The following is a 25,388-nucleotide window of genomic DNA, read 5'->3' as shown; positions in this document are numbered from 1 at the left end:
GTATATTACCCCCTCACCCCTCTCCTTACTGTCAGTATATTACCCCCTCACCCCTCTCCTTACTGTCAGTATATTACCCCCTCACCCCTCTCCTTACTGTCAGTATATTACCCCCTCACCCCTCTCCTTACTGTCAGTATATTACCCCCCTCACCCCTCTCCTTACTGTCAGTATATCACCCCCCTCACCCCTCTCCTTACTGTCAGTATATTACCCCCTCACCCCTCTCCTTACTGTCAGTATATTACCCCCTCACCCCTCTCCTTACTGTCAGTATATCAACCCCCTCACCCCTCTCCTTACTGTCAGTATATACCCCCCTCACCCCTCTCCTTACTGTCAGTATATTACCCCCTCACCCCTCTCCTTACTGTCAGTATATCACCCCCCTCACCCCTCTCCTTACTGTCAGTATATCACCCCCCTCACCCCTCTCCTTACTGTCAGTATATTACCCCCTCACCCCTCTCCTTACTGTCAGTATATTACCCCCTCACCCCTCTCCTTACTGTCAGTATATCACCCCCCTCACCCCTTTCCTTACTGTCAGTATATTACCCCCTCACCCCTCTCCTTACTGTCAGTATATTACCCCCTCACCCCTCTCCTTACTGTCAGTATATCACCCCCTCACCCTCTCCCCTTACTGTCAGTATATTACCCCCTCACCCCTCACCTTACTGTCAGTATATTACCCCCTCACCCCTCTCCTTACTGTCAGTATATTACCCCCTCACCCCTCTCCTTACTGTCAGTATATCACCCCCTCACCCTTCTCCTTAATGTCAGTATATCACTATATATGGTATATGGTTTAGGACAGAATAAATTTGTTAAAAAAGAAAAGAAATAAATTGATAGAGGAACTGTTCTCTGTGTTATTCTTCATGAGTTTTTTTTTCCAGATTTTTGCTAAAGTGTATTTTTGAAAATTTGACCCATAAAAAGACTACCTTTGCAGTAGAGTATATAAGTGTTAGATGTTGTCAGAAACTACAACTGTGACAGATTTTACCCAGAAAGTTTAGCAGAATTACAGAGAATGTTCATGTTTTAACTCTGATAGATTTTTTTGTCTATGTAATTTTTGTCTCTGTTAAGGCAGTATGTTAGATTTTAAAGTTTTGTTAAATAGAATATATAACAAGAACTAAAACAAGACATTTGTAATGTTTAATAAGCTGGTAAGATTTTATATCTTACACTGTAGTAAATTCATTTAAAATCATTTACATTATATGCAACCTCATGATATCAGTATTATGATATTGTAACATTATGTCTGTTATGATTTATCTCCCTTTGTCATAAGTTGATCAATGTCATGTTAATGTTTAGAAATAATCTGTCATTTGTACATGAGGATAAGCTTTATAATGATAAATGATATTTCACTGGTCATCTAGGATGACATGATGTTAAACAACATTGACAAGGGGAGATAATCTTGTCTGATTTGATCAGTCAATCTTAGAGACATAATGTTAAATTTTCCACCATAGGCATTGATATCTGTGTATTAAAGAATTTATTATTTATCATTGAAATCATTTGTGATTATGATCTCTGGTGCCTTAATGGCAAATTTTAAGAATTTTGCTGTTTTCAAGAACAGAATAAAATATTAAAAAACAGATATCCTCAAAATGAAATTGATAAAATTATGGAATTTTTCATAATTTCTGCTTTTGAATGAAAACTTCTAAACACTTAGAATGTGAGCAATTGAATAATGGCAACCTTTCCAGTTTGCACACATTGAAATACAAGATGGTGAACCTCCAAATGTTTGTTAGAAAAATATATTACCACAAGACTATAAATAAGTTTCAAGGCACTAAAGGAATTTTTATCTTCCTTAAATCCATAAAAAAAAGTCCAAATTATCAGTAAAACATTTTTTTTTATCACATAAATATTGAAACGTGGAATAAAACACACGTTAATGCACGATTATTGTGGGTGATTCTCGACCTGACCGTAAGTTTTGAAGCTCATGAAATGTTCCACGCTCTGACCTACTTTTTGGTCGTGTTCCATTGATTTCACAGTCTTCACGGTTAAGAGCACTGCGGCCTAATTCACTCATAATAATTGCCTCCATGATGCCACTTTCCTCGTTTCGTGTGGCCGCCGCTGCGGCTTTCTTTCGTTCCCGCTGTTTGGAGCGTTGTCTCATCCTACATCCTATACATATACCAGGGCCTACGACTACAGCACAGGCAACCAGACACGCGATGATTATACCGAACGCAGATGACGTACTCTCGGTAGTTATGGTTCTTGCCGTTGAAACTTGAAGGAACTCCGTGGCTGTTTGTATCTCCTCTGTTGGCTGTGGAATGTTGACCATACGCGCAGGTTCATTATTGTTTCCCGGTCGTACGCCGTCCATTTGAGACGCGACAAGAACACGAGGGGTTGTGTTGGGAACTGTAACATTGAGAATGGCTAGAATTTTTGGAATGTGTTTTGGAAGAATTTTGGTGCCCACTGGCAAGAGTTCTTCTATCTCATTCTGGTCGTTGTTTTGATTCTGGTCGTTCGTATCGGGTGAAGGTGTCATAGGGGGCGCTTCTGTGACCTTGACCTGACTTTGAACATCGTACACTTGTCTGGGGTCATATACCTGTGGATTTTGTGTCCGAGGATACACGTTCTGAGGAACAAACACCTTCTGAGGATTATGCGGATTGTATGATGGTCTGGAAGGCGGACTGGCTTGTCCTTGATTATACTGTGGCCATTGTGGTGGCTGCTGACCCGTCCTGGGAGTACCAGAGTTACCTCCCCTTACTAACAAAGGGTTCAGACCTCTACCAGTAACTGTTGGCATTCTGGTAGGTGTTTGTAACACTGTGTCCATGTGTGGAATAACTCCCGATTCTGGATTTGTTGGTAAAAGCCTTCTCTGGAATCCGCCATCTTGCCTTTGACCTTGTGTTGTCATTGACTGTTGTGGACGACCTGCTATCCTCTGTCTGCCTGTCGGGATCCAGGCTGCGCCAGATTTCATAGGAGAAATATCATGGCTTCCCATCCACCCCAGATCACCCCGGCCCCTTTTACGCGATATGTTTCTCAGGGTTGACCAGAGGGTAGAATTAATATCTGCCATAGCGGCCTGGAAAGGATCGTACCCAGAGCCTCCCTCGCCATCTTTCACGGCTAATTTCTCCATATACGTCCCAACAATGATCTTCCGTAGCCGGCTGTCCTCCGACTCGAGCTCAGACTCTTGTTCATGATCAGTGTCAAAACCTTGCATTTTAGCGCGAGCGAGGATCGGGCCAAGCATTGACCCATCATGTGATAGTTGTTGTTGTCCCTCTCCAACTACAGGTCCGTCCGGGTCTGTCTGATTGTCTGCCTTGGTCTTATTTTCTCCACCTGAGGAATGAAAAATCAAAGAAAATAATTTATTTTGATGGATTAAAAATCTTTGGCTTGTCTCACAGGGAGTCATTTTAAAAGCAGGATTATTGTTTCAGCTATGAAAAGAAATTGTATTAGATTTAAAAAATCATTTAATGTACGTAGCTTGGTGACCTACCTAAGAAAGCCCTCTGGCCGCCAGTGCCTGTATATGGCTGCATTGGAATGTTAGGTGGTTGGAGTTGTTCCCCTTGCCTGGGTATGTTTGTGAATCTGTTTCTCCTGTCTGGGTTTTCCTGGTGAGGTGGGAAAGTATGTGTCATGGCTGGGCTATCGGGGTTATTTCTGGCGACCCATCCTGTCTGTGTCGGGTTTTGTGTCATGTTGCCGAGAATACCGGCAAGAGACGGACTCAGGTCTGATAGCTTTATCGGTGGCCGTCCACTGCCTTGGTCAGGAATGCTGACCCCTGACCTCACAACTCCTGATCCAGCCCTTGTCCTCAGATTTGTCCTTGCCTGATATGGCCAGGTTGTTTGACCTCTTGACCTCTCTTCTTCCCGCTCTCGCTTTACCTCTTGTTCATAAGGAAACGGTCGACCTCCAGTACGTTGCTGTCTTTCCCAAGCAGCTAATTGTTGCATCCTGTAATCCCACTTGTCCCTAGGGTGCTGTGACATTTGGTGTTGGAAGGGGTTATTATTTAGGAGATCAGTTGGTGGCGGTAGTGGGATTCTTGTCTGTGGAGATCGACCTGTGTTCCTTTGGAACTCATTCATGGATGGAGTGCTGTTCCCAGTGATGTTTGTAGGATTGTTAACTGTCGCATTTAACAGTTGAGTTCCGTTCGGCTGTGACGGCCATTGCTCATTCCAAATCTGACCCCTTCCGGATCCTCCACCCACAAATCCAGAACCTTCCTCAGCCCAGATCTTGGCCCTCCCTGTATTTTTGGGCTTCCTCTTATCCATGTTGGGCCAGGGCGGAGTGGTAGGTCCCCCGGGTACTACGCCGCGGTCACCCCACCTTCTTGGAGGTACAAGTGGAGGCAGGCCTGGTCCATGACCCGACCCACCAGTCATCATTTCCCAGGCTTTATGAGTCTGCATCCTCTGCCAGTGGTCATCAATGGGATCTGGTAGATCTGGGTCCACCATCATAAGATGGCCACTTCCTACACCACTTCCGGCCCCGTTTCGTCCCCTTCCACCTGTTCCTTGGCTGCCCCTGTGGTTAGGATAGCCCCCTTCCTGCCTGTTATAAGGCTCTCTCCTGTCCCAGCCCCTGGGATCTGGGGGGCTTCCTCGGGCCTGTTCCCACCGGCCCCCTCGGTTGTTTGGAGGGGGGTAAGTTGGAGGAGGATAAGTTGGGGACCTGAATCTATTTCTACTGTATCGTTCATCAGGGTATGGCCTTTGGTCCCTTCTGTAGGGACGTCCCTGTCCTCTGTAGGGTCCTTCATATCTCCTGTCATTCCAGTATGGAGTTGGTGTTGCTGGGCCTCTCCTTTCACTGGTCCAATCTGTCTGCTTTCTTTGTGAGTTATCTCCCCTTGTTGTTTGGGACATCCTGTCTGTGTTATTTTGTTTTGCCTCCTGTAGACTTATAGCTGTGTTAGACATTTCCCGTCGGATGGCTTCCACATCCAATTTACTGTTGACTGGTTGAATACCTGTTGGTTAGAAATGTTGTGTATTTCATTTACAATGATTAAGCATTTATATTTAGAAACTTTGATAGTGAAATCACATTTAGTAAATTTGAAGATTTATTTTCATTACATCATAAAGTTTAAAATCTATTTCTGTAGATGCTTTTGTCTGTGTTTAATTCTATCGTGACTATAGCAACGAAATGTCTGAGATTTTAAAGAAAAGTTATTCCAGTTTGAGATATATTTCTTCATAAAAACTGAAGTAGATATTAAGATATACTTTAGGTCTGTTTGTACCCCCACCCCACCCCCCTCCAAAAAAAGTGTGTGTGTGTGGGGGGGGGGGGAGTTGATCTGATATACATGTAGTTAAAAGTCTGAAATTCTAACAGAAACCAATATATTATATCTTTTTATATGTTTAATGTATTCCCTCACTAAAAAAGTATATTATTTCAATACATCAAACCCAGTTGAAGGCTCATTAGTCAGACGGATGTCTCAAGGTGTGACGCAGTGAGTGGTCTAACACCTGGGGCTGTGTCCTGACGTACAAATAAAACCTGTTTATATCTACTGGACAAACAATATATAGTTTTAAGTTTTTATTGTTTAATTTTGTCAGGTTCAACTTTACAGGGTCAAGGGTTCAATGGGAAGGGGGGAACAAGGATATAAATGTTTGGTGAGGGGGGAGGACAAGAAATAAAAAGTTTTGGACATAGGGGAGGGGGAAAGGTTACAAATGTTTGGATGGGGAGGAGTCTGGGGTACAAATATTTTGATGGTAGAGGGGGCAAGGGTACAAATGTTTGATGGGGGCGGGGGGCAAGGATACAAATGTTTGGAATGAGGGATGGGGGGGGGGGGGGGGGCAAGAATAAGAATGTTTGTGATTGGGGAGGGGGCAGGGTAACAAATGTTTGGGTGGGGAGGGGCAAGGGTGCAAATGTTTGATGAAGGAGGGGCAAAGGTACAAATGTTTGTATGGGGAGGGGGGCATGGGTACAAATGTTTGGAATGAGGGATGGGGGGGGGGGGGGGGGGCAAGAATAAAAATGTTTGTGATTGGGGAGGGGGCAACATTACAAATGTTTGGGTGGGGTAGTTAAAAGAATGAGAATAATATGAGTTGATATTTTTAGGAAGTGTCAGAGTTTGTTTGACAGCTGTAGATTAAGTGTAGATACTAAAGTATCCTATTGGAAGTTACCGGCTGTCTGTCATGACTGACTTTCTCATACATCTGGCCAAACATCAAGTATTTTGAGATTTACTTAGCTTAAACATGTCATGTTTTCTAGAGTCTGTATGTTTTGTGGAGTTTGTATTGGCTTTAATAGATTTGAATTCTCTAACACTGTTTCTATATCTCGTGTCATAGTAGATATCCCGGTTACCATGGAGAAGTTAACATCCTATACATATGGAGGGACCAAACACTTATATATAATAATTTTACAAAATTTCTACCGAACCAATCACAGACTCAACACTATAACTTGTGCATTATTTAATCTGTAATGCCGATCTTGGCATTCAGCCATTTTACGATTTTTCTACCCCAGCTACTGTAACCTTTCCATGCCCTGTGACCTTTCCACGCCCTGTGACCTTTATGTGACGATATAGGTATTACCAAAATGATAGCCAGTCTTATTTTTTCATATCATCATTTTTTTTTTAAATAAATTCTTGAATTTATGGAAAATAGTGATGTTAAATGTGAAGATCTTGAAAAATTGTCACAAAATCTTATTTGTTTGATTAATTCAATGTAAAATTTAATATGATGGCCAATTATATAATTCTTGTTCAAACAGTATTTAATCCATCCTAATTTAAATTCAAAACATTAATTTTAAGAGTAAGTGTGTACTTAAAAAATTCCATTTAACTGTAATTGATTGTTGATTTTGAGCCAAAGGAATTACGATATAAAACAGTTTTATGTACTCTTGAGTTTGCTAGCTCTGGGGTTATGAAGAAGTTTTTAATTCTGTACAGTCGTTACTTTGAAACATTATCTAAGAGAGAATATTATAAAGACATTAGTAGTATATATCTAATGAATTGGCAATTTTGAGCCAAAGGAATTATGATATGAAACTGTTTTATTTATCCTTGAGTGTGATAGCTCTTGGTAGGATCATTTATATGGAAAAAATATTCTAGAAATCACATTGAAATAATACTTTAAACGATTAATACCTCGACTCTGGTCTTGGTTGGATGGTGGACTTTTCTCCAGAGCATCTGGGTAGAATTTCATGAATGACCTTGGAGATTTACCTTGGTTACGTCCTTGGTAACGACCTTGGTTACGACCTTGGTACCCCTGCATGGGAAGCAGCTGTTCCTGTTCCCACGGAATGTCCTGGTTTGTGTTTCCAACATTTTTAGGGTCTTGGTTCCATGGTTGCTGTGGTGATGACCTTCGTTGCCAAGGTACTTGACCTTCGTAATTTCGTGGTGGGGGTTGAATTGGGGTCCGTGATGTTGTAGAAGCTCGAGAGCTTTCAAACATTTGTAGTAGAAAAATTAAAATTGGCGCAAAATTTGTAAAATCCTCAAAGAAAAGTATCCACCTTTTCTTTAGTTTGGTCATGTTTAACTCCAAAACAAACAAACAAAATACAAGGGGAGATCACTCTTGTATTTCTGATATTATTACTTATAGAATCTATTAACAAATTTCACAAATAAAGCTGAACATGAAGTTGTATGGTTAATTGTGTGAATTAAATCAATATTGTCACAAATATATATCACATTTTTAGTTCCTTTATACACATATATAATCCAGGAAATCTTTCCAAGAATTTTTCTTTACAAAATCACTTCCTCAGAAATTTCCTTTGTAAAATCACTTGTATTCCTTACGCCTGTTTTTCAAACAATGATGGAAAATTTCACAGATTTTAGAGATTGGGCATTTCACCTGTACTGTTATAACAATGAATAAAGTCCTCAGTGATCAGCTAATCATGCATGAAAATGGTGTCTAATGAAGTGTGACCATGGTCCATCAGTCATCTATTGTACTCCTTTGTCTTGTTTCCACGGCTGATCGCACACATGACAGTGGTTAGGGTCAGAGGTGGTAGCTAGTCCCGTTAATAAACCTGGTAATCTGACATCATTTTTCACACCACCTTAAGACAATATTTTCCCTGACCACAGGTCAGTGGTCATGCAGTAAATGACCTGAGGTCGTCACATTTCAATTTCTCCTGTCAATCCTTATCTCCTTGTCATAGATTTATTACACATATTCTGTTACATGATTGAAAAAAAATTGTGGAAACTTTCAGGACATTTCCTGTCTGGGAGGTGAAACAGCTTAATATCTGTCTTCATGGAAACATTAATATCACAACTGTCAGGAGATGTTAATTGTTATATGCAGTTGTCAAACATTTCATGATACTGTTAACGGTACCTAGCTGACAATTCATTGTGTAACACTTAGTGATGTCAGTCAATATTTGGTTTTTTATCTCCATGCATATATCTTCTGTATTTCCCATGGATAGCGATAATTTGAATAATTTCAAAGAAAATTAAATATTTTTCCCCTGAAAACAGCTATATTTTTAACCTCCATTTATCAATACTAACCGGTGTTGTCCTGAAGAATAAGTGAAGGATACCAGTGAGAATATAAAGTCATACGCCATGCTGAATAAACAAAGATCCTTCCATATCAACACATTCTATTCTTCTTCTCAAGTTTTGCTCCTTCCACGAGAGTCACCCCATATTCATTTTCTGGGATCTGATTGTTGCTATTTTATTATCTGTGATAATTAACTTTGTTCCACAGTCCTTTGGTGATAACATCATTTCACTGACTTTGTGTTTAATTAGAAACTAATTGTACTGTTAGTAATTCAGCACATTTTGTAAAAAAAACAAAAAAAAAATTCTGTCCCGTTTTTTTATCCCGATATACGTGACGGTGTTGACTTTTAAAGTATTCAATGTAAATACACCACTGACATCTTCATTTGTAACTCCAAAGTTCGTAGAATATTTCCAGTTTGATGACGTTTGTATCGGTAAATCTTCCTCAGTCAATTGAAAATAAATAAGAGATTTCGTTAAACTTGTAGTACATCATTTCTCCAGCCCGGAATCGGGAGATATGCTGGTTAACTCTGACAAAGACAGAATCGTGACTCATAGTTCCATAGCACTGCCAAACAGCCCTAGTAGTATCTCTTGAGTAAAGCAGCCTTATGAATGCACCAGGCAATTGCCTCCCGAGGTTATCATGTTAAAAGTGTTCCACTCAGAAACTTTCCTTCAAACTTTCCGAATCCTGATTCTCCGGTCCCCTCCTGCTTTTAATCAGTTTTACTTACGTACCCCCTCCTAAATCGTCTTGCCCCCTCCCAGACCGTCTGTTGTGTTGTCCCCCTCCCTGTTAAATCTTCTGTTGTATTTAGATACAAGGGCACGTTACTCTGATCTGATCTTATCACAACGGATCACGCACATGACCAGAAACTCTACCTTTGAATCAATTTGTACAGAAAGTTTTGTAGGGAACTCTCCTCATTTTGACTTTGAAATGATGCATTCTGTTGTGTGTATGACAGCAGAGAGCCTCTGAGGATTACCACGAGAGATAAAAACTATGCTAGAGAACTTAAAATGTCTGAGAGTTGTCAAACTTCATTTAAAGATGTTGAGCTGATCGGCAATAGTTACGGATCCAAGTGTCTCTCTCTTTGGTGTAGCGCTGATAAAATAATGTCATGAAGGTATTTAATCCTCACTGCATGGAGACTCGTTGCTTATCTTCATAATTTTTTTCTGTTGGTACAAATTTCATGCATGATCGAGATTTTAAGTATATAGAGTATAACTTCCGAAAACCGATCCTTCTCAAAACCGATCATCCCTTGATACTGTTCGAGATTGCGATTTACAGAATCAATCCTTCTTTATTATAGTATTAAAAAAACTTTCCATTACTGAACCCTCTGAATTCTGAATGCGGAACCAATTTTGTGTCAAGAATGGTTGAAATATAACCAAAATTATTTCTGTAAACCGACCTTGCCTGAGTCAAAATGACAGGAGCTCAGTAAGCTGACCGTTATTGTTTTAATTTTCATTTGTAAAACTCTTCCAGTTTGCTATGATATTTGTGTTGATTACTTTAATAACCTGTGAGCAAATCAAAATCCTTTTGGATTAATTGCTTTTCTGGTGTAAAGGTCAAACAGGGTCACTCTCACCAATGTCAGAGAAAAAATTCAACATCTGTGTGTTGCTATATTTAAATTTCTGTGAATTCTTTTTATTTGAATTTAAGTATATGGATCATGACTATAAGTGGTTTTTCTGATGTATTAGTTTTCAAGTGATTTCTTTCTTCTTTATTTTTTTTTTATAAAATTATTTTCATTGAAACATCATTCTACTGTTGGTTTCATTCATAAATATAAAAAAAAAGTATGAATTTGACATATTAAACGATTAATTAGATTCTAGTCAGATAGTGGTGACTTCTAATCCCTTTTACCACATCTTGGAACATTTTATACAAAGTGTACCCTACCCTCTGTATGGTGAACTGTTGGACTGTGGAGGTTTGACCCCACCTGTTGGACCCTGACTGTGGGAAATCGGAACTCCTAAATCCCTGGGGATGTAAAAATTATCTTTAGATTAAGGCATCCCCAGAACTGAGATGCCGCAGATAGATGTATTTAGGTTTAATTGAAACCACAATTTGTTTAATGCTAGGTCGTCTGTGACTCTGACGCAGAAATATTTAGTATGGAGCGTGTCCCAAGCTCAAGTCATAATCACTCAAAAAGATATTAGGTATTCGAGAGGAATTGTTTACAATTAAGAACCCTACGGGAATTACCGTAGTGGACTTTATTTTTTATTAGGGTCTAATATACACAAAATCTATGAAGGATCCATGATTCTTCCAGATTTATAAAAGATTCCAGATTCTTTCAAAACTGATTCTCACAAATAACGTTGTTTCACAATGAAAGTAAATCATGTAAAACAATGACTTCATTATTCTCTATTTTGGTGTGTTGCCGTTAAAACATTGAATGGTGTATAAACAGATGCCTTCGTTTAACTTCCTGAGGCATACAGTACAAACCTATTATCTAAGGCTAACACTCCAGGGTTTTTATTAGACAAAATTTTGACAATTTGTTTTATCAGCTTAGGGCCAGCCTCCTGGAAAAGATGAAGATCAAATTTGGGATCGGCAGATGAATAAAAAAGACCACAAACCCGCCTGGGGTTTTCTGTATCGTAGATTCTCACTCCAATTAATGTTTACTCAACTCTTAGATTTCTGTACTCTTCAAAAATTGCTGATCAGAAGAAAATATTTTATTATCCCATTTTGAATAAAAATTATATAAGGTATTTAAGTTTAAAAGTATCGATAAAAAACATGATTGTTATTCTGCTAAAATATCTCTTTTAAAAAAACCCAGCAAGCAACTGGTCACTTCGTCGTCTACTGACCATTCTTCTGCTGGTCAACTTGTTATTATTCAGACCAGTTTGTCGTCATGGAACAACTTGTTATAATACACAAGTTTGTCATCATGCGCAGAACAACTTTTGTTGATAATTGAGTGTAACATTTTCAAAGGATACAAATAATTTTTAAATAATTTTGCATTCAACAAAAATAAATGGCATGTTTTGTAAAATACAGTATTTCAAGGTATGAAGTATTAGATCAGTTGGCAGCACAGAATAGACTAGTAGAGACTCGATAGTAGAGAATGTTTAATTATACAATGATACAGGTACTCGATAGTAGAGAATGTTTAATTATACAATGATACACGTACTCGATAGTAGAGAATGTTTAATTATACAATGATACAGGTACTCGATAGTAGAGAATGTTTAATTATACAATGATACAGGTACTCGATAGTAGAGAATGTTTAATTATAAGGTGTTACAGGTACTCGATAGTAGAGAATGTTTAATTGTACAATAATACGGTACTCGATAGTAGAGAATATTTAATTGTACAATAATACGGTACTCGATAGTAGAGAATATTTAATTATACTGTGATACACATTATGACATGATTTAACTAACATACAGATGTTAACACTTTATATGTGTAAATTGTATTTCTTAAACATTACACTCATCTGATAAATGTAATCCTCTAATTTAAGGAATAGCTTTAGAAAGATGACTTTAGAAACAGCCCTGTATCCGTGTAAATCTCACTTAAGTGGCCGACTTTGTCAATAATTTACACACTTTTAAGATTTTGGAATGATTTTATAAACAGGGCTTAATTTGTCAAGTATTGATCGCTTCAGAAATGTACTTTTAAATATAATCATGATGAAATTTAATAGATAGAATTGAGAAGCCATAATAAGTATAACTTGTAAGTGATCTGAGATTAAAATTCAAGTAGGTAACTTGTAAAGTAAGTTTAAGGTCCGATCTGTAGTAATGTTTGCTATTAACACATGGGGCTTTGTCTGAAGGAAATCTAACACGACCGGCTATCTCCATGAAGAAGTTGCTGCCTTTGAAGTTTGAGAATATGATTTTAAAGTGATAGGATGAAAATGGTTTTTCCATTCCACTTGTTTTTCATGTCCTCCATAACTGTGGTCACAATTCAGCCATTATATAAACTATTTTTTTTATTCATTCCTGTCTGGCAGATTTAATGATTTCTCATCTTAACATTTCATGCATGAACTAATCATGAATTGTCATGAATGGAAAAGTTCATGAATATTCATGAACTATGATTCATGAATCCTGGAATCAAGATTTTCATTCATATAATTATGAATGAAAATCTTGATTCCAGGATTCATGAATGTTCATGAAATATTTCATTCATGAGTATTCATTATAGTTTTAAGTTCATGAATATTCATGAACTAATCATGATGATTTCATAGATGAAAAACTTTCTTACATAATTTATGAATATTCATGAACATGATTTGAAAAAAAAGTTTTAAATTCATGAATAAATGAAGAATATTCATGAATTATTCATAATCATTGCACAGGGGTGATATTAAAATATTTCTTTATTACTTACCAAGGTGTATGGAAATTAAATGTGTTTATTTAATGAGAGAACTTGATAAAGTTTGTTATTTCCATTTATACGTATTTCTTTTACATAAAAATGTTTATTTTACATCAAAGTATTCTACAGCCAGAAAATGTACAAGGGCCTTTTTTGTGAAATGATAATGTATAATTTTAGGATATAATTTGAATATATGTCATGTATATCTAAAGGGGGAAACGAATAATAATGTATTATTTTAGGATATAATTTGAATATATGTCATGTATATCTAAAGGGGGAAGTGAATAATAATGTATTATTTTAGGATATAATTTGAATATATGTCTTGTATATTGAGAGGGGGAAAACAAGTATTAGATTCTGGCACCATGGAATTATCAAATCTTTGGAGGATAAAATGTGTTGTACCTCCGCTTGTTTTACATGTGTTCATGATAAGGGTCAGTTGTATTCACGGGGAGGGTGTGTTATCAGGGAGAGGGTGTGTTATCAGAGGGAGACGGTATAATCGGTATAATCGGGACAAATACTGTTGAGGATGGACTGATAGTACTGTGTTGGAGGTGTAGGAGGTAGTCACAGGAGGGAAGGTAGCCACGGTAGGGGAGGTAGCCACGGTAGGGAATAGCCAACCGATCTACTCTAGTTTAGATTAAGTACTGCATACTTTACCGTTCAAATTCTAAAATAAGCCCCTCACCTAGTGTAAAAGTTTAGTACTGTATTTATTCTCAAATAAGCCCCTCACCTAGTGTAAAAGTTTAGTACTGTATTTATCCTTAAATAAGCCCCCTCCCCTAGTGTAAAGGTTTAGTACTGTATTTATCCTCAAACAACCCCCTCCTCTAGTGTAAAAGTTTAGTACAGTATTTATCCTCAGATAAGCCCCCTCCCCTAGTGTAAAAGTTTAGTACTGTATTTATCCTCAAATAAGCCCCCTCCCCTAGTGTAAAAGTTTAGTACTGTATTTATCCTCAGATAAGCCCCCTCCCCTAGTGTAAAAGTTTAGTACTGTATTTATCCTCAGATAAGCCCCCTCCCCTAGTGTAAAAGTTTAGTACTGTATTTATCCTCAGATAAGCCCCCTCCCCTAGTGTAAAAATTTAGTACAGTATTTATCCTCAGATAAGCCCCCTCCCCTAGTGTAAAAGTTTAGTACTGTATTTATCCTCAAATAAGCCCCCTCCCCTAGTGTAAAAGTTTAGTACTGTATTTATCCTCAGATAAGCCCCCTCCCCTAGTGTAAAAGTTTAGTACTGTATTTATCCTCAGATAAGCCCCCTCCCCTAGTGTAAAAGTTTAGTACTGTATTTATCCTCAAATAAGCCCCCTCCCCTAGTGTAAAATTTAGTACTGTATTTATCCTCAAAAAAGCCCCCTCCCCTCGTATTAAAGGTTAATGTGAAAGTTTGGGGAGAGTTTTCACTTTTAGTTTACTCTTTTTAAATTAACGATGTTTTAATTTTTCAAAAGTGGGCTTCATTGTTGACAGGAATAAATATGGTAGTATGTGTTTTACTTAAATTCTTCTTCAATCTGAAAATATCTTAATTGACAGTTCTTGGACATTAAAAGAAAAAGAAAAACATGTTTTGAAACCTAAATTGCTGTAATAACATTTCGGCTCTAGAGTTCTAACTGTATATAGAGACCTGACTCATTACTAATGCCAGGAAGATAAACTTTCATCATTATCAAGGTTTCATTCATCAGTTATTCCTTAAGTTTTTATTTATTTTTTTTCACCAAGGAAATGTTTGCAGTGTTATAGCCATACTCTGCAGTGGTGATGGTGATAACAGCGTGAACACCACAGACAGATTGTAAAGTAATATGACACCAGCCCGAGATATGTTAACGAGCACTTTACATTTGACCTACCCTTCCCCCAGGCTCTGGCCAACCACACCCATCTATCCTATCTCAAGTTACAAATTAGTGTTGGTGGGGAGTGTGGTTTGGTGATTCGGAAAAAAAAAGAAAAACATTCTAAACAGTTGAAATTTTTATTCCATTTCTGAAAGATTCTGTGTGATAATTCAGTTCTATGTGTGAAATACTCAATGAAATTGGAGACCGATACGATGTTCAGACGTTATCTGTGATAAACTCACACATGGTAATCAAGAAATGCATTTTATGGATAGATAAGAATCAGCATTGATGATGATTATAGTCAGAATGTATGTATCGTATTTCAAATAAGCCCTTCTCTGAATGTATCTTCAAATAAGCCCCCTCCCCTAATGTATCCTCAAGTAAGCCTCCTCCCCTGGATCCATTAAATAACTGTTAACTGTATTAAAGCCAGGATCGATATACAATGATACAAATGGTTGACAGTAACCTCCTCGTAAGGAGGGACTAAAGTAGGGACATATTTTTTGGGTTAAAAAACCTTTGATTTTGAGAAATTGATATCAATCTTTATTGTTTCTTAAATGATAACAAATTAGTTTATAACAAATTTGAAATGAACTCTTTCATAAATCAGGTGTAGTTTCTTCTCACTTATCAGAAAGAGTGATTTTTTGGGTAACGATGACATTAAAGTGAATTTTGAGAATTGAGTAATTTAGCAAAATTTGTTATTTTTTTGCAATGTATCAATATTTACACATGTCCATATTGTATACAGGGTGCTTCCAGACTATCAAATACAGGTTTTTTGTTGTTTTGGGATTTGCTTAATATTGTGTAATTCTTGTGGTGTTAAACATTGGTGGAGTTACCTCCCTTCAACCATGTTTGATGACTGGAGGAGTTACCTCCCTTCCATCATGTCTGAAGACTTACAGTGTAAAGGAACCTTCTTACTGATTTTCAACTGACTGATGGATGTATTACTTGTAAACCATTATGTAAAAATTTCACCTATTGATTCATCGATATAAGTATGACCTTGACCTTTATTTTTGTTCTCATGGCCTTGAACTTTCTGTACTTACAGTTGACGGGTGAGAAAGTCAGCAAACTAAGTTTGGTGGACTTAGCTGGGAGTGAACGTGTACAGAAGACCGGAGCTATGGGGGATCGGTTACGGGAGGGTAGCAATATTAACAAGTAAGTAACCACGACAACCAGGAGACCACATGACCATCGATAATTGGTACAATTATAATTTACTTCAGTAAATTTTATGAAAATCTTCTCTCTTTTTTTTTCAGAACTTTTTTTCCAAATTCAATACAAATTTTTCTAATTTAATTAACTAATTCTTATTAATAACTTTTGTAGATCATTGATCAAGTGACTAAAATTTGACCTTTGTAGATCATTGATCAAGTGACTAAAATTTGACCTTTGTAGATCATTGATCAAGTGACTAAAATTTGACCTTTGTAGATCACTGACCACGCTCGGATTGGTCATCTCGGCACTCGCTGACCAAAACAAAGCCAAGAGCAAGTTTGTTCCTTACAGAGACTCTGTCCTAACATGGTTACTCAAGGTAAGTCTTCATTAAGGCCTTTCTGAAACCTTCAGTGTATACAGCCTTGAAAAATCCTTTTAATTTGACTATATGGTCTTGAAAGTCGTTGAAATTACTTTTTACCTTAAGCGGTCATTAAATATGCCATTCTTTGTTCAAAATATGTGAATTCTGGTAGCTCTCAACAAAATTATTGACGAAATGCTGATTTCTCATGAGGAAATGTGTGAAATATAAGATGATTGATAGTTCAATGTAAAAATCTCTACTAACCTGTAGTATGTTACTTGTAAATTTGATATCACCTTGGAAATTACTTGAATTTTGTTTGATCAGTTCTTTGTATCGAACAAAACACTTTGAAGTTAATTCTTGTGTATGGTATATATATTAGGGGAGTTGTCTCTCTTTGTTCAACTTTTCAGGATATTCACAAATAAACTCATTTCTCAAAAAAATTCGCCCCCATTTTTGTCGAATCATTAAAGCTAAAAGAGTTAGCGATGTGATTTACAAATAAGTTCACTCCAAACTTAATGCTGAATTTTGGCACTAGAGGCTGAAGCTTATTTGAGGATAATTATGGTATTAGACTTTTACACTAAAGACGGAGGCTTATTTAAGGAAGATTAGACTAATTTGAGGATAATTATGGTATTAGAATGTTACCCTAAAGGATTAGACTTATTTGAGGATAATTATGGTATTAGACTTTTACATTAGAGGATTAGGCTTATTTGAGGATAATTATGGTATTAGAATGTTACACTAGAGGATTAGACTTATTTGAGGATAATTATGGTATTAGAATGTTACACTAGAGGATTAGACTTATTTGAGGATAATTATGGTATTAGACTTTTACACTAGAGGATTAGGCTTATTTGAGGATAATTATGGTATTAGAATGTTACACTAGAGGATTAGACTTATTTGAGGATAATTATGGTATTAGAATGTTACACTAGAGGATTAGACTTATTTGAGGATAATTATGGTATTAGAATGTTACCCTAGAGGATTAGACTTATTTGAGGATAATTATGGTATTAGACTTTTACACTACAGGATTAGGCTTATTTGAGGATAATTATGGTATTAGACTTATTTGAGGATAATTATGGTATTAGAATGTTACACTAGAGGATTAGACTTATTTGAGGATAATTATGGTATTAGAATGTTACACTAGAGGATTAGACTTATTTGAGGATAATTATGGTATTAGACTTTTACACTAGATGTTAAGACTAATTTGAGGATAATTATGGTATTAGAATGTTACCCTAGAGGATTAGACTTATTTGAGGATAATTATGGTATTAGAATGTTACACTAGAGGATTAGGCTTATTTGAGGATAATTATGGTATTAGACTTTTACACTACAGGATTAGACTTATTTGAGGATAATTATGTTATTAGAATGTTACCCTAGAGGATTAGACTTATTTGAGGATAATTATGTTATTAGAATGTTACCCTAGAGGATTAGACTTATTTGAGGATAATTATGGTATTAGAATGTTACACTAGAGGATTAGACTTATTTGAGGATAATTATGGTATTAGACTTTTACACTACAGGATTAGACTTATTTGAGGATAATTATGTTATTAGAATGTTACCCTAGAGGATTAGACTTATTTGAGGATAATTATGGTATTAGACTTATTTGAGGATAATTATGGTATTAGAATGTTACCCTAGAGGATTAGACTTATTTGAGGATAATTATGGTATTAGACTTTTACACTACAGGATTAGGCTTATTTGAGGATAATTATGGTATTAGAATGTTACCCTAGAGGATTAGACTTATTTGAGGATAATTATGGTATTAGACTTTTACACTAGAGGATTAGACTAATTTGAGGATAATTATGGTATTAGAATGTTACCCTAGAGGATTAGACTTATTTGAGGATAATTATGGTATTAGACTTTTACACTAGAGGATTAGACTAATTTGAGGATAATTATGGTATTAGACTTATTTGAGGATAATTATGGTATTAGAATGTTACCCTAGAGGATTAGACTTATTTGAGGATAATTATGGTATTAGAATGTTACCCTAGAGGATTAGACTTATTTGAGGATAATTATGGTATTAGACTTTTACACTACAGGATTAGACTTATTTGAGGATAATTATGGTATTAGAATGTTACCCTAGAGGATTAGACTAATTTGAGGATAATTATGGTATTAGAATGTTACGCTATAGGATTAGACTTATTTGAGGATACTGTCATACTGAATTAGAGAGAGATGTGATCTTGATAGTACTATGATGATTCTGATGGGTTTTTTTTCCATTATTTTTAGGACAATTTGGGTGGAAACAGCAAAACTGTGATGATAGCGACTATAAGCCCCTCGGCTGATAATTACGAGGAGACATTGTCGACTCTACGATATGCTGATCGTGCCAAGCGGATCATCAACCACGCCGTGGTCAATGAAGATCCAAATGCAAGAATTATTCGTGAACTCCGTGAGGAAGTGGAGCAGCTCAAACAGAGGCTTTGTGTGGTACAAGTTCCTACGGTGTCCACTGAACAAGGGGAACAGGAGGTGAGTCAAGGTCAGGGGTCAGGGTCAACGGGTCAGCTCAAACAGGCTTTGTGTGGCACAAGTTCCTACGGTGTCCACAGGGGAACAGGAGGTGAGTCAAGGTCAGGGGTCAGGGTCAAGGGGTCAGCTCAAACAGAGGCTTTGTGTGGCACAAGTTCCTACGGTGTCCACAGGGGAACAGGAGGTGAGTCAAGGTCAGGGGTCAGGGTCAAGGGGTCAGCTCAAACAGAGGCTTTGTGTGGCACAGGTTCCTACGGTGTCCACTGAACAAGGGGAAAAGGAGGTGAGTCAAGGTCAGGGGTCAGGGTCAAGGGGTCAGGGTCAACGGGTCAGCTCAAACAGGCTTTGTGTGGCACAAGTTCCTACGGTGTCCACAGGGGAACAGGAGGTGAGTCAAGGTCAGGGGTCAGGGTCAAGGGGTCAGCTCAAACAGAGGCTTTGTGTGGCACAAGTTCCTACGGTGTCCACAGGGGAACAGGAGGTGAGTCAAGGTCAGGGGTCAGGGTCAAGGGGTCAGCTCAAACAGAGGCTTTGTGTGGCACAAGTTCCTACGGTGTCCACAGGGGAACAGGAGGTGAGTCAAGGTCAGGGGTCAGGGTCAAGGGGTCAGCTCAAACAGAGGCTTTGTGTGGCACAAGTTCCTACGGTGTCCACAGGGGAACAGGAGGTGAGTCAAGGTCAGGGGTCAGGGTCAACGGGTCAGCTCAAACAGAGGCTTTGTGTGGTACAAGTTCCTACGGTGTCCACAGGGGAACAGGAGGTGAGTCAAGGTCAGGGGTCAGGGTCAAGGGGTCAGCTCAAACAGAGGCTTTGTGTGGCACAAGTTCCTACGGTGTCCACAGGGGAACAGGAGGTGAGTCATACACAAGGTCAGGGGTCAGGGTCAAGGGGTCAGCTCAAACAGAGGCTTTGTGTGGCACAAGTTCCTACGGTGTCCACAGGGGAACAGGAGGTGAGTCAAGGTCAGGGGTCAGGGTCAAGGGGTCAGCTCAAACAGAGGCTTTGTGTGGCACAGGTTCCTACGGTGTCCACTGAACAAGGGGAACAGGAGGTGAGTCATACACAAGGTCAGGGGTCAGGGTCAAGGGGTCAGGGTACATGGGGTCAGGGTACTGGGGATGTGGGGTCAGGGTACGGGGGATGTGGGGTCAGGGTACGGGGGATGTGGAGTCAGGATACAGGTATTTTGGAGATGAGGGAGATGTTAGGAATGTGGGGATATAGGAGAAGTTGAGAGGGAATTCATACATTATAGAAATAAATATATAATGTCTCACAGTTAATGTGTAACATCTCATGATTACGATATAATGTACGTCTCACGATTATCTACGTCCCCTAATTGTCCCTGTAGTCACACACAGCCTATAGAAATTAATTTGAGTTTTCACCTGTCATAAATATATTTTGTTTTATTTATAGAATTTTACACTCATGACTATGTCATATTGTGTTCTATTTATAGAATTTTACTCTCATGACTATGTCATTGTGTGCTATTTATAGAATTTTACACTCATGACTATGTCATATTGTTCTATTTATAGAATTATACACTCATGATTATGTCAAATGGAAATTATGAAACTTATTCTGTTTGTTTTCAGCATTTGATAATAAATCTTGTTTATGTTGATATGTAAATGTTTAATTGATATGTATCTTAATTAAAAAACTTGATAATGATAACAACCTTGTTGTGTACCTAGGCAATCAAAAATGATCCAGATCTTCAGGACCGCCTCGAAGAAACGGAGAAACTCTTCAAACAGAAAACAAAAACCTGGGAGGAAAAACTAGCCGAGACCGAGAGAATCCACCAGGTCTGTAACCGTAGAAAATACCGATAGATCTTGGAGTTAGAATCCACCAGGTCTGTAACCGTAGAAAATACAGATAGATCTTGGAGTTAGAATCCACCAGGTCTGTAACCGTAGAAAATACCCATAGATTTTGGAGTTAGAATCCACCAGGTCTGTAACCGTAGAAAATACCCATAGATTTTGGAGTTAGAATCCACCAGGTCTGTAACCGTAGAAAATACCGATAGATTTTGGAGTTAGCTTAGATTGGTGCTGATACCATTGGCACATTGTCTGGGTCGGAGTTTCTTCTGCTTTTTCGCTCAAATGGCGCGAATTTCTAGTGAGCTTATGGTATGGTAAAGAGTTGATGTCAAGTGTCTGTCTGTTCATCTGTCAACCTTTAACTTCTAGAAAATCTACCCATCTGAGAACTGATATTTGAAAACTGATATTTGGTCCGGAGGTACCTGGGTATAGTACATTAAAATGTCCACATATGAGTGACCAAGTGAACTTATGGTGTGGTGTCCGTCTTTCTGGTATCAACTCTCTAAACAGCGTCTCCTCAATACCCCAGAGGTCTGTAGCATGCTAGGGTGAAGGGCTAGCAAGTTTGTTCAAATGAATGACCTTGACATACATTCAAGGTCACATGGGTCAAATAGGCTATAATCTTCAAACGACTTCTTCTCAATAACCAAGAGGCCCTGGGACTTGATATTGGGCCTGGAGCATGCTGGGGTGAAGGGCTAACAAGTTTGTTCAAATGAATGACCTTGATATACATTCAAGGTCACATGGGTCTAATAGGCTATAATCTTCAGACGACTTCTTCTCAATAACCAAGAGGCCCAGAGACTTGATATTGGGCCTGGAGCATGCTGGGGTGAAGGGCTAACAAGTTTGTTCAAATGAATGACCTTGATATACATTCAAGGTCACATGGGTCTAATAGGCTATAATCTTCAGACGACTTCTTCTCAATAACCAAGAGGCCCAGAGACTTGATATTGGGCCTGGAGCATGCTGGGGTGAAGGGCTAACAAGTTTGTTCAAATGAATGACCTTGATATACATTCAAGGTCACATGGGTCTAATAGGCTATAATCTTCAGACGACTTCTTCTCAATAACCAAGAGGCCCAGAGACTTGATATTGGGCCTGGAGCATGCTGGGGTGAAGGGCTAACAAGTTTGTTCAAATGAATGACCTTGACCTACCTTCAAGGTGGATTTCTACCAAATTTGGTGTGAAACATCATTGGGAGAGGGCAATCATACTTGATATAAATGAATTCAGGTGCGACCGCTCGGGACAGAGGGACACATATCACATGGACACTTGCGTTAGACCCTCTATACATAAAGGTTCAAATATCAGATGACCGGATCAGAATGTCCAACTTGCATGATAAAGATCCCTCTGCGGTTTTTCGTTGAAGAGTAGGTGTGATAACACCGGCCCAGAGGATAGGGTTTTTTAGGCCAATGTTTTATTTTTCATATTATTTAATAGGTATTTTAGACAGACGTCAAAAACTTTGATAAATCAAATTTATAGGGTAGGGTCTTCTCTCTTCTCCACTCATCATCGATAGGGTAGGCGTAGCTGCTCCAAACAGTGCCAGGTTAGGATTCATTTGGACTCGTGGAGTCGTCTCAAAAATTACCCATAAGTTATCTAAATGACTCGATCCCTCTCTTCTTTCCCACTCTTTCCTTTTACTTCATACTACTGTACCCACTCTACTCAATTTCCTATCTGTTCTCGTCAGCTGAAAGGCTGTAAGGCCGTAATAGCGGACGTAAAACCCTTCAAATAAATAAATAAATAAATAAATAAAGATGACCGTTTAGGGCCATGGCCCTCTTGTTTGGTAATCTTTTGTATAAAAAATCTGGTGCCCGAGCATGCATGTGTCGCTAACAAGTTCCTGTTTCATTGTAAAATTTGAAAAGGAAAATGTAGATAAAAATCACCTACACAGTTAAGATTTTTGTTATAGGATATTGATATATGATGACAGTATTCCATGTGTACTAGTACAGACAGTAAAACTTAAGGCTAAACTTTGTCACATTAGATACATTCCCCTGAGATTGTCAACACCTCCAATATATAGACAACATCACCAATGGTTTCTGTGTGTAAATTAAAACTACAGAAGCAATTTATTCTGTTTACACTCAATCAGTTTCGAGGGTATTACATTTCTCAAGTGGCTGAGAATGGCTGATTCTTTCTTTTCTCTCAAAGTTCCTGACAATCAAGAAAGTATTTTCATTTAATTTGAACTAGACGTAAAGGGAAAGTGTGAGAAATCGTACACTTTAGTCTGTTCATCTTGGAAAACAGCTCAATAAAAATTGTTTTCCAATTAATTCTCTTATAGATTAAAAATATTATTTTGTGTAAGTAATGAGATGCTTAATAATCGAAATAGAAAAGCAATGTATACGTTTTTCCTCTAATCTCTTCCCTGTAACCAAGCTGGAAGTCTTCAGACAAAACAGTCAGATTTACAATCTAAACAGTGGCAAATGAAAATAAAACCTGCTTCAGTATCCATGGTAACCATGGGGATGGTCATGTGACTTTGGCTTTGTTCTGTTCTAATCAGAGTGTTCAATACTGAATTGTTTAATTAAAAATTTGTGAATGTGAAACCTTCTGTAGTCTACTGCTTTCACCAAACTGTTCTTTGTTAATAGCCCAAATAACATGAAATGCCAGTGAGCTTATGGTATGATGCATGTGTCCATGGGCGTTTATTGTTCATACCTGTCCATCAAATTTTAAGATCTTCTATAAAATGATAATAATATAAGAACTTATATTTGGCCAGGAGGTACGTGTGGGAGAGTACATAGAAGTTTCCTCATAAAAATGACCTTGACTCATTTTCAAGGTCACAGGGGTCAAATATGTTGAAAACTTCTCAAGTTCCAGAGGACCCAGAGGGCTGATATTTTACCAGCAGTTACCTAAGGCAGAGATGTATAAAGTTTCTTCATATAAATCAACTTGACCTATTTTCAAGGTCATCGGGCCAAAAGGGGGGATGTCTCATATCATTAGAACTTCTTACTTAAGTCACTGAGGTGAGACAAATTTGTCATGAACCAAAAGTAGGTCACACTGACCTATATTTTGACCTTTGATCTATGTTGAGAGAGAGAGAGAGAGAGAGAGAGCATATAATTTTGCATTCGTGAAGGAGTGTAATGTGCAAATTTGTTTTGTTAAATTGTATGCATGTACGTGTATATTTAAGTTGTGTTTCCTGGTATTTATGTTAGTGAACCAATTGTTAGAGTTTATGATTTGTGAGATATGTAAGAATTATACGTCAGTACAGTGTAGGTGTAAGCCTGACTGTAAGCCATATGGTGCCTGGGAGTCGCTGGGAGATGTTTAAGTTCCTAACCTCATATGATTGACTTTTAATCGTGTAATATTGTCTTGCTGTAGGAGCGCCATGAAGCCCTGGAAAAAATGGGCGTGTCGGTTCAGACGTCTGGTATCAAGGTCGACACGGGAACACATTATTTGGTCAATCTAAATGCCGACCCCTCGATGAACGAGCTTCTGGTTTACTATCTAAAGGTAGGAACAGATTTTATTACTTTAATTATCATAAAATATATCCAATATTTGACTACAGGATGACATCTTTGTCCTGTACAGCCTGGTAAGTTATCCAAACATTTTACCATACTTATCAGTAAAGGGGTCACACATTACTGTAATTTCAAATTCTGTTTCATAAAAAAAATGTTTTGATTCTCTCCCAAAGATTTTATTTCAGGTCACAGGGCTCAAAGTGGTGCCTATTTTAGTGGCCATGGCGCCTTAAATTCACCACTGACGACCAGTTTTTGACCTATAAGGCGCCTGTATGGCCACTAAAAAATTGTGTAAATTTGCGATTTGGTTAATCTTTCAAAGGTTGCAGTCAATGCTAAAATGATGATCACAATTGAAAAAGTTACAGAGATGTTATACTGATCTAAAAAAAATCTTTTTTTTTTAATTAAAGAAAACTAGGCCAGGTGACTAACCTTTCCAATTGGCGCCTTTAATGACACGGTAGCCAAATAGGCGACCTGGTAAAAATATCCACTTTGACCCCTGGGTCATTACTACTGACACTTCACAGAAACAAAGACTCAATGCTTTCTAGGATCTTATTTAATTAATATTGATGTCATACCAAACTATTTAATGGTATATGCTACCTTACCTTAAGTGAGATCCTTCCAGAGATATGGTAATCATCTGATGATCGTTTTAGACCTAGCAGTTTATCCAGGTGATCACATGAATACTCAAGATGCTTGGGGAATATTTGAAATATTCTCATAGTTTGACAAAAGATATCACGGGTACATGATAAGGTGACTAAGAGGAGATTTCTTCAAGGGAGATAACTCTAGCGCAATATCAAA

General features: G+C 37.9%; 2 protein-coding genes across 2 annotated transcripts in view; one reads left to right on the top strand and one right to left on the bottom strand.

The window, feature by feature from the left end:
- The window catches only part of LOC117317035 (kinesin-like protein KIF13B), a 416,447-nt gene that overhangs the window by 221,205 nt on the left and 169,854 nt on the right, over nucleotides 1-25,388 (top strand). The window contains exons 9-13 of the mRNA XM_033871817.1: nucleotides 16,073-16,185; nucleotides 16,468-16,573; nucleotides 18,887-19,135; nucleotides 20,845-20,958; nucleotides 24,412-24,546. Of these exons, the coding sequence (XP_033727708.1) occupies nucleotides 16,073-16,185; nucleotides 16,468-16,573; nucleotides 18,887-19,135; nucleotides 20,845-20,958; nucleotides 24,412-24,546 (717 nt within the window). The remainder of the gene's footprint in view (nucleotides 1-16,072; nucleotides 16,186-16,467; nucleotides 16,574-18,886; nucleotides 19,136-20,844; nucleotides 20,959-24,411; nucleotides 24,547-25,388) is intronic.
- On the bottom strand, nucleotides 1,179-9,411 carry LOC117317036. The gene is made up of 3 exons (XM_033871819.1): nucleotides 7,242-9,411; nucleotides 3,555-5,048; nucleotides 1,179-3,391 (listed from the first exon to the last, which is right to left on the bottom strand). Exons 1-3 carry the CDS (start codon nucleotides 7,636-7,638, stop codon nucleotides 1,944-1,946), a joined length of 3,339 nt encoding a protein of 1,112 aa, XP_033727710.1. The 5' UTR covers nucleotides 7,639-9,411; the 3' UTR covers nucleotides 1,179-1,943.

The sequence above is a fragment of the Pecten maximus genome, chromosome 18 (genome assembly GCF_902652985.1).
Source record: "Pecten maximus chromosome 18, xPecMax1.1, whole genome shotgun sequence".
Taxonomy (NCBI): Eukaryota; Metazoa; Mollusca; class Bivalvia; order Pectinida; family Pectinidae; genus Pecten; species Pecten maximus.
Note: the sequence above shows the minus strand (reverse complement) of the source record. Positions and strands in the feature narration are given on the sequence as shown.

Excerpts from the sequence above, each read along its gene's own strand:
- LOC117317036 (XM_033871819.1), bottom strand. The coding sequence starts at position 7,638 with ATGACCAAACTAAAGAAAAGGTGGATACTTTTCTTTGAGGATTTTACA. Across the intron at positions 5,049-7,241 it reads CAACCAAGACCAGAGTCGAG|GTATTCAACCAGTCAACAGT; the intron begins GTATTAATCGTT and ends TCTAACCAACAG. Across the intron at positions 3,392-3,554 it reads CGGCCAGAGGGCTTTCTTAG|GTGGAGAAAATAAGACCAAG; the intron begins GTAGGTCACCAA and ends TTCATTCCTCAG.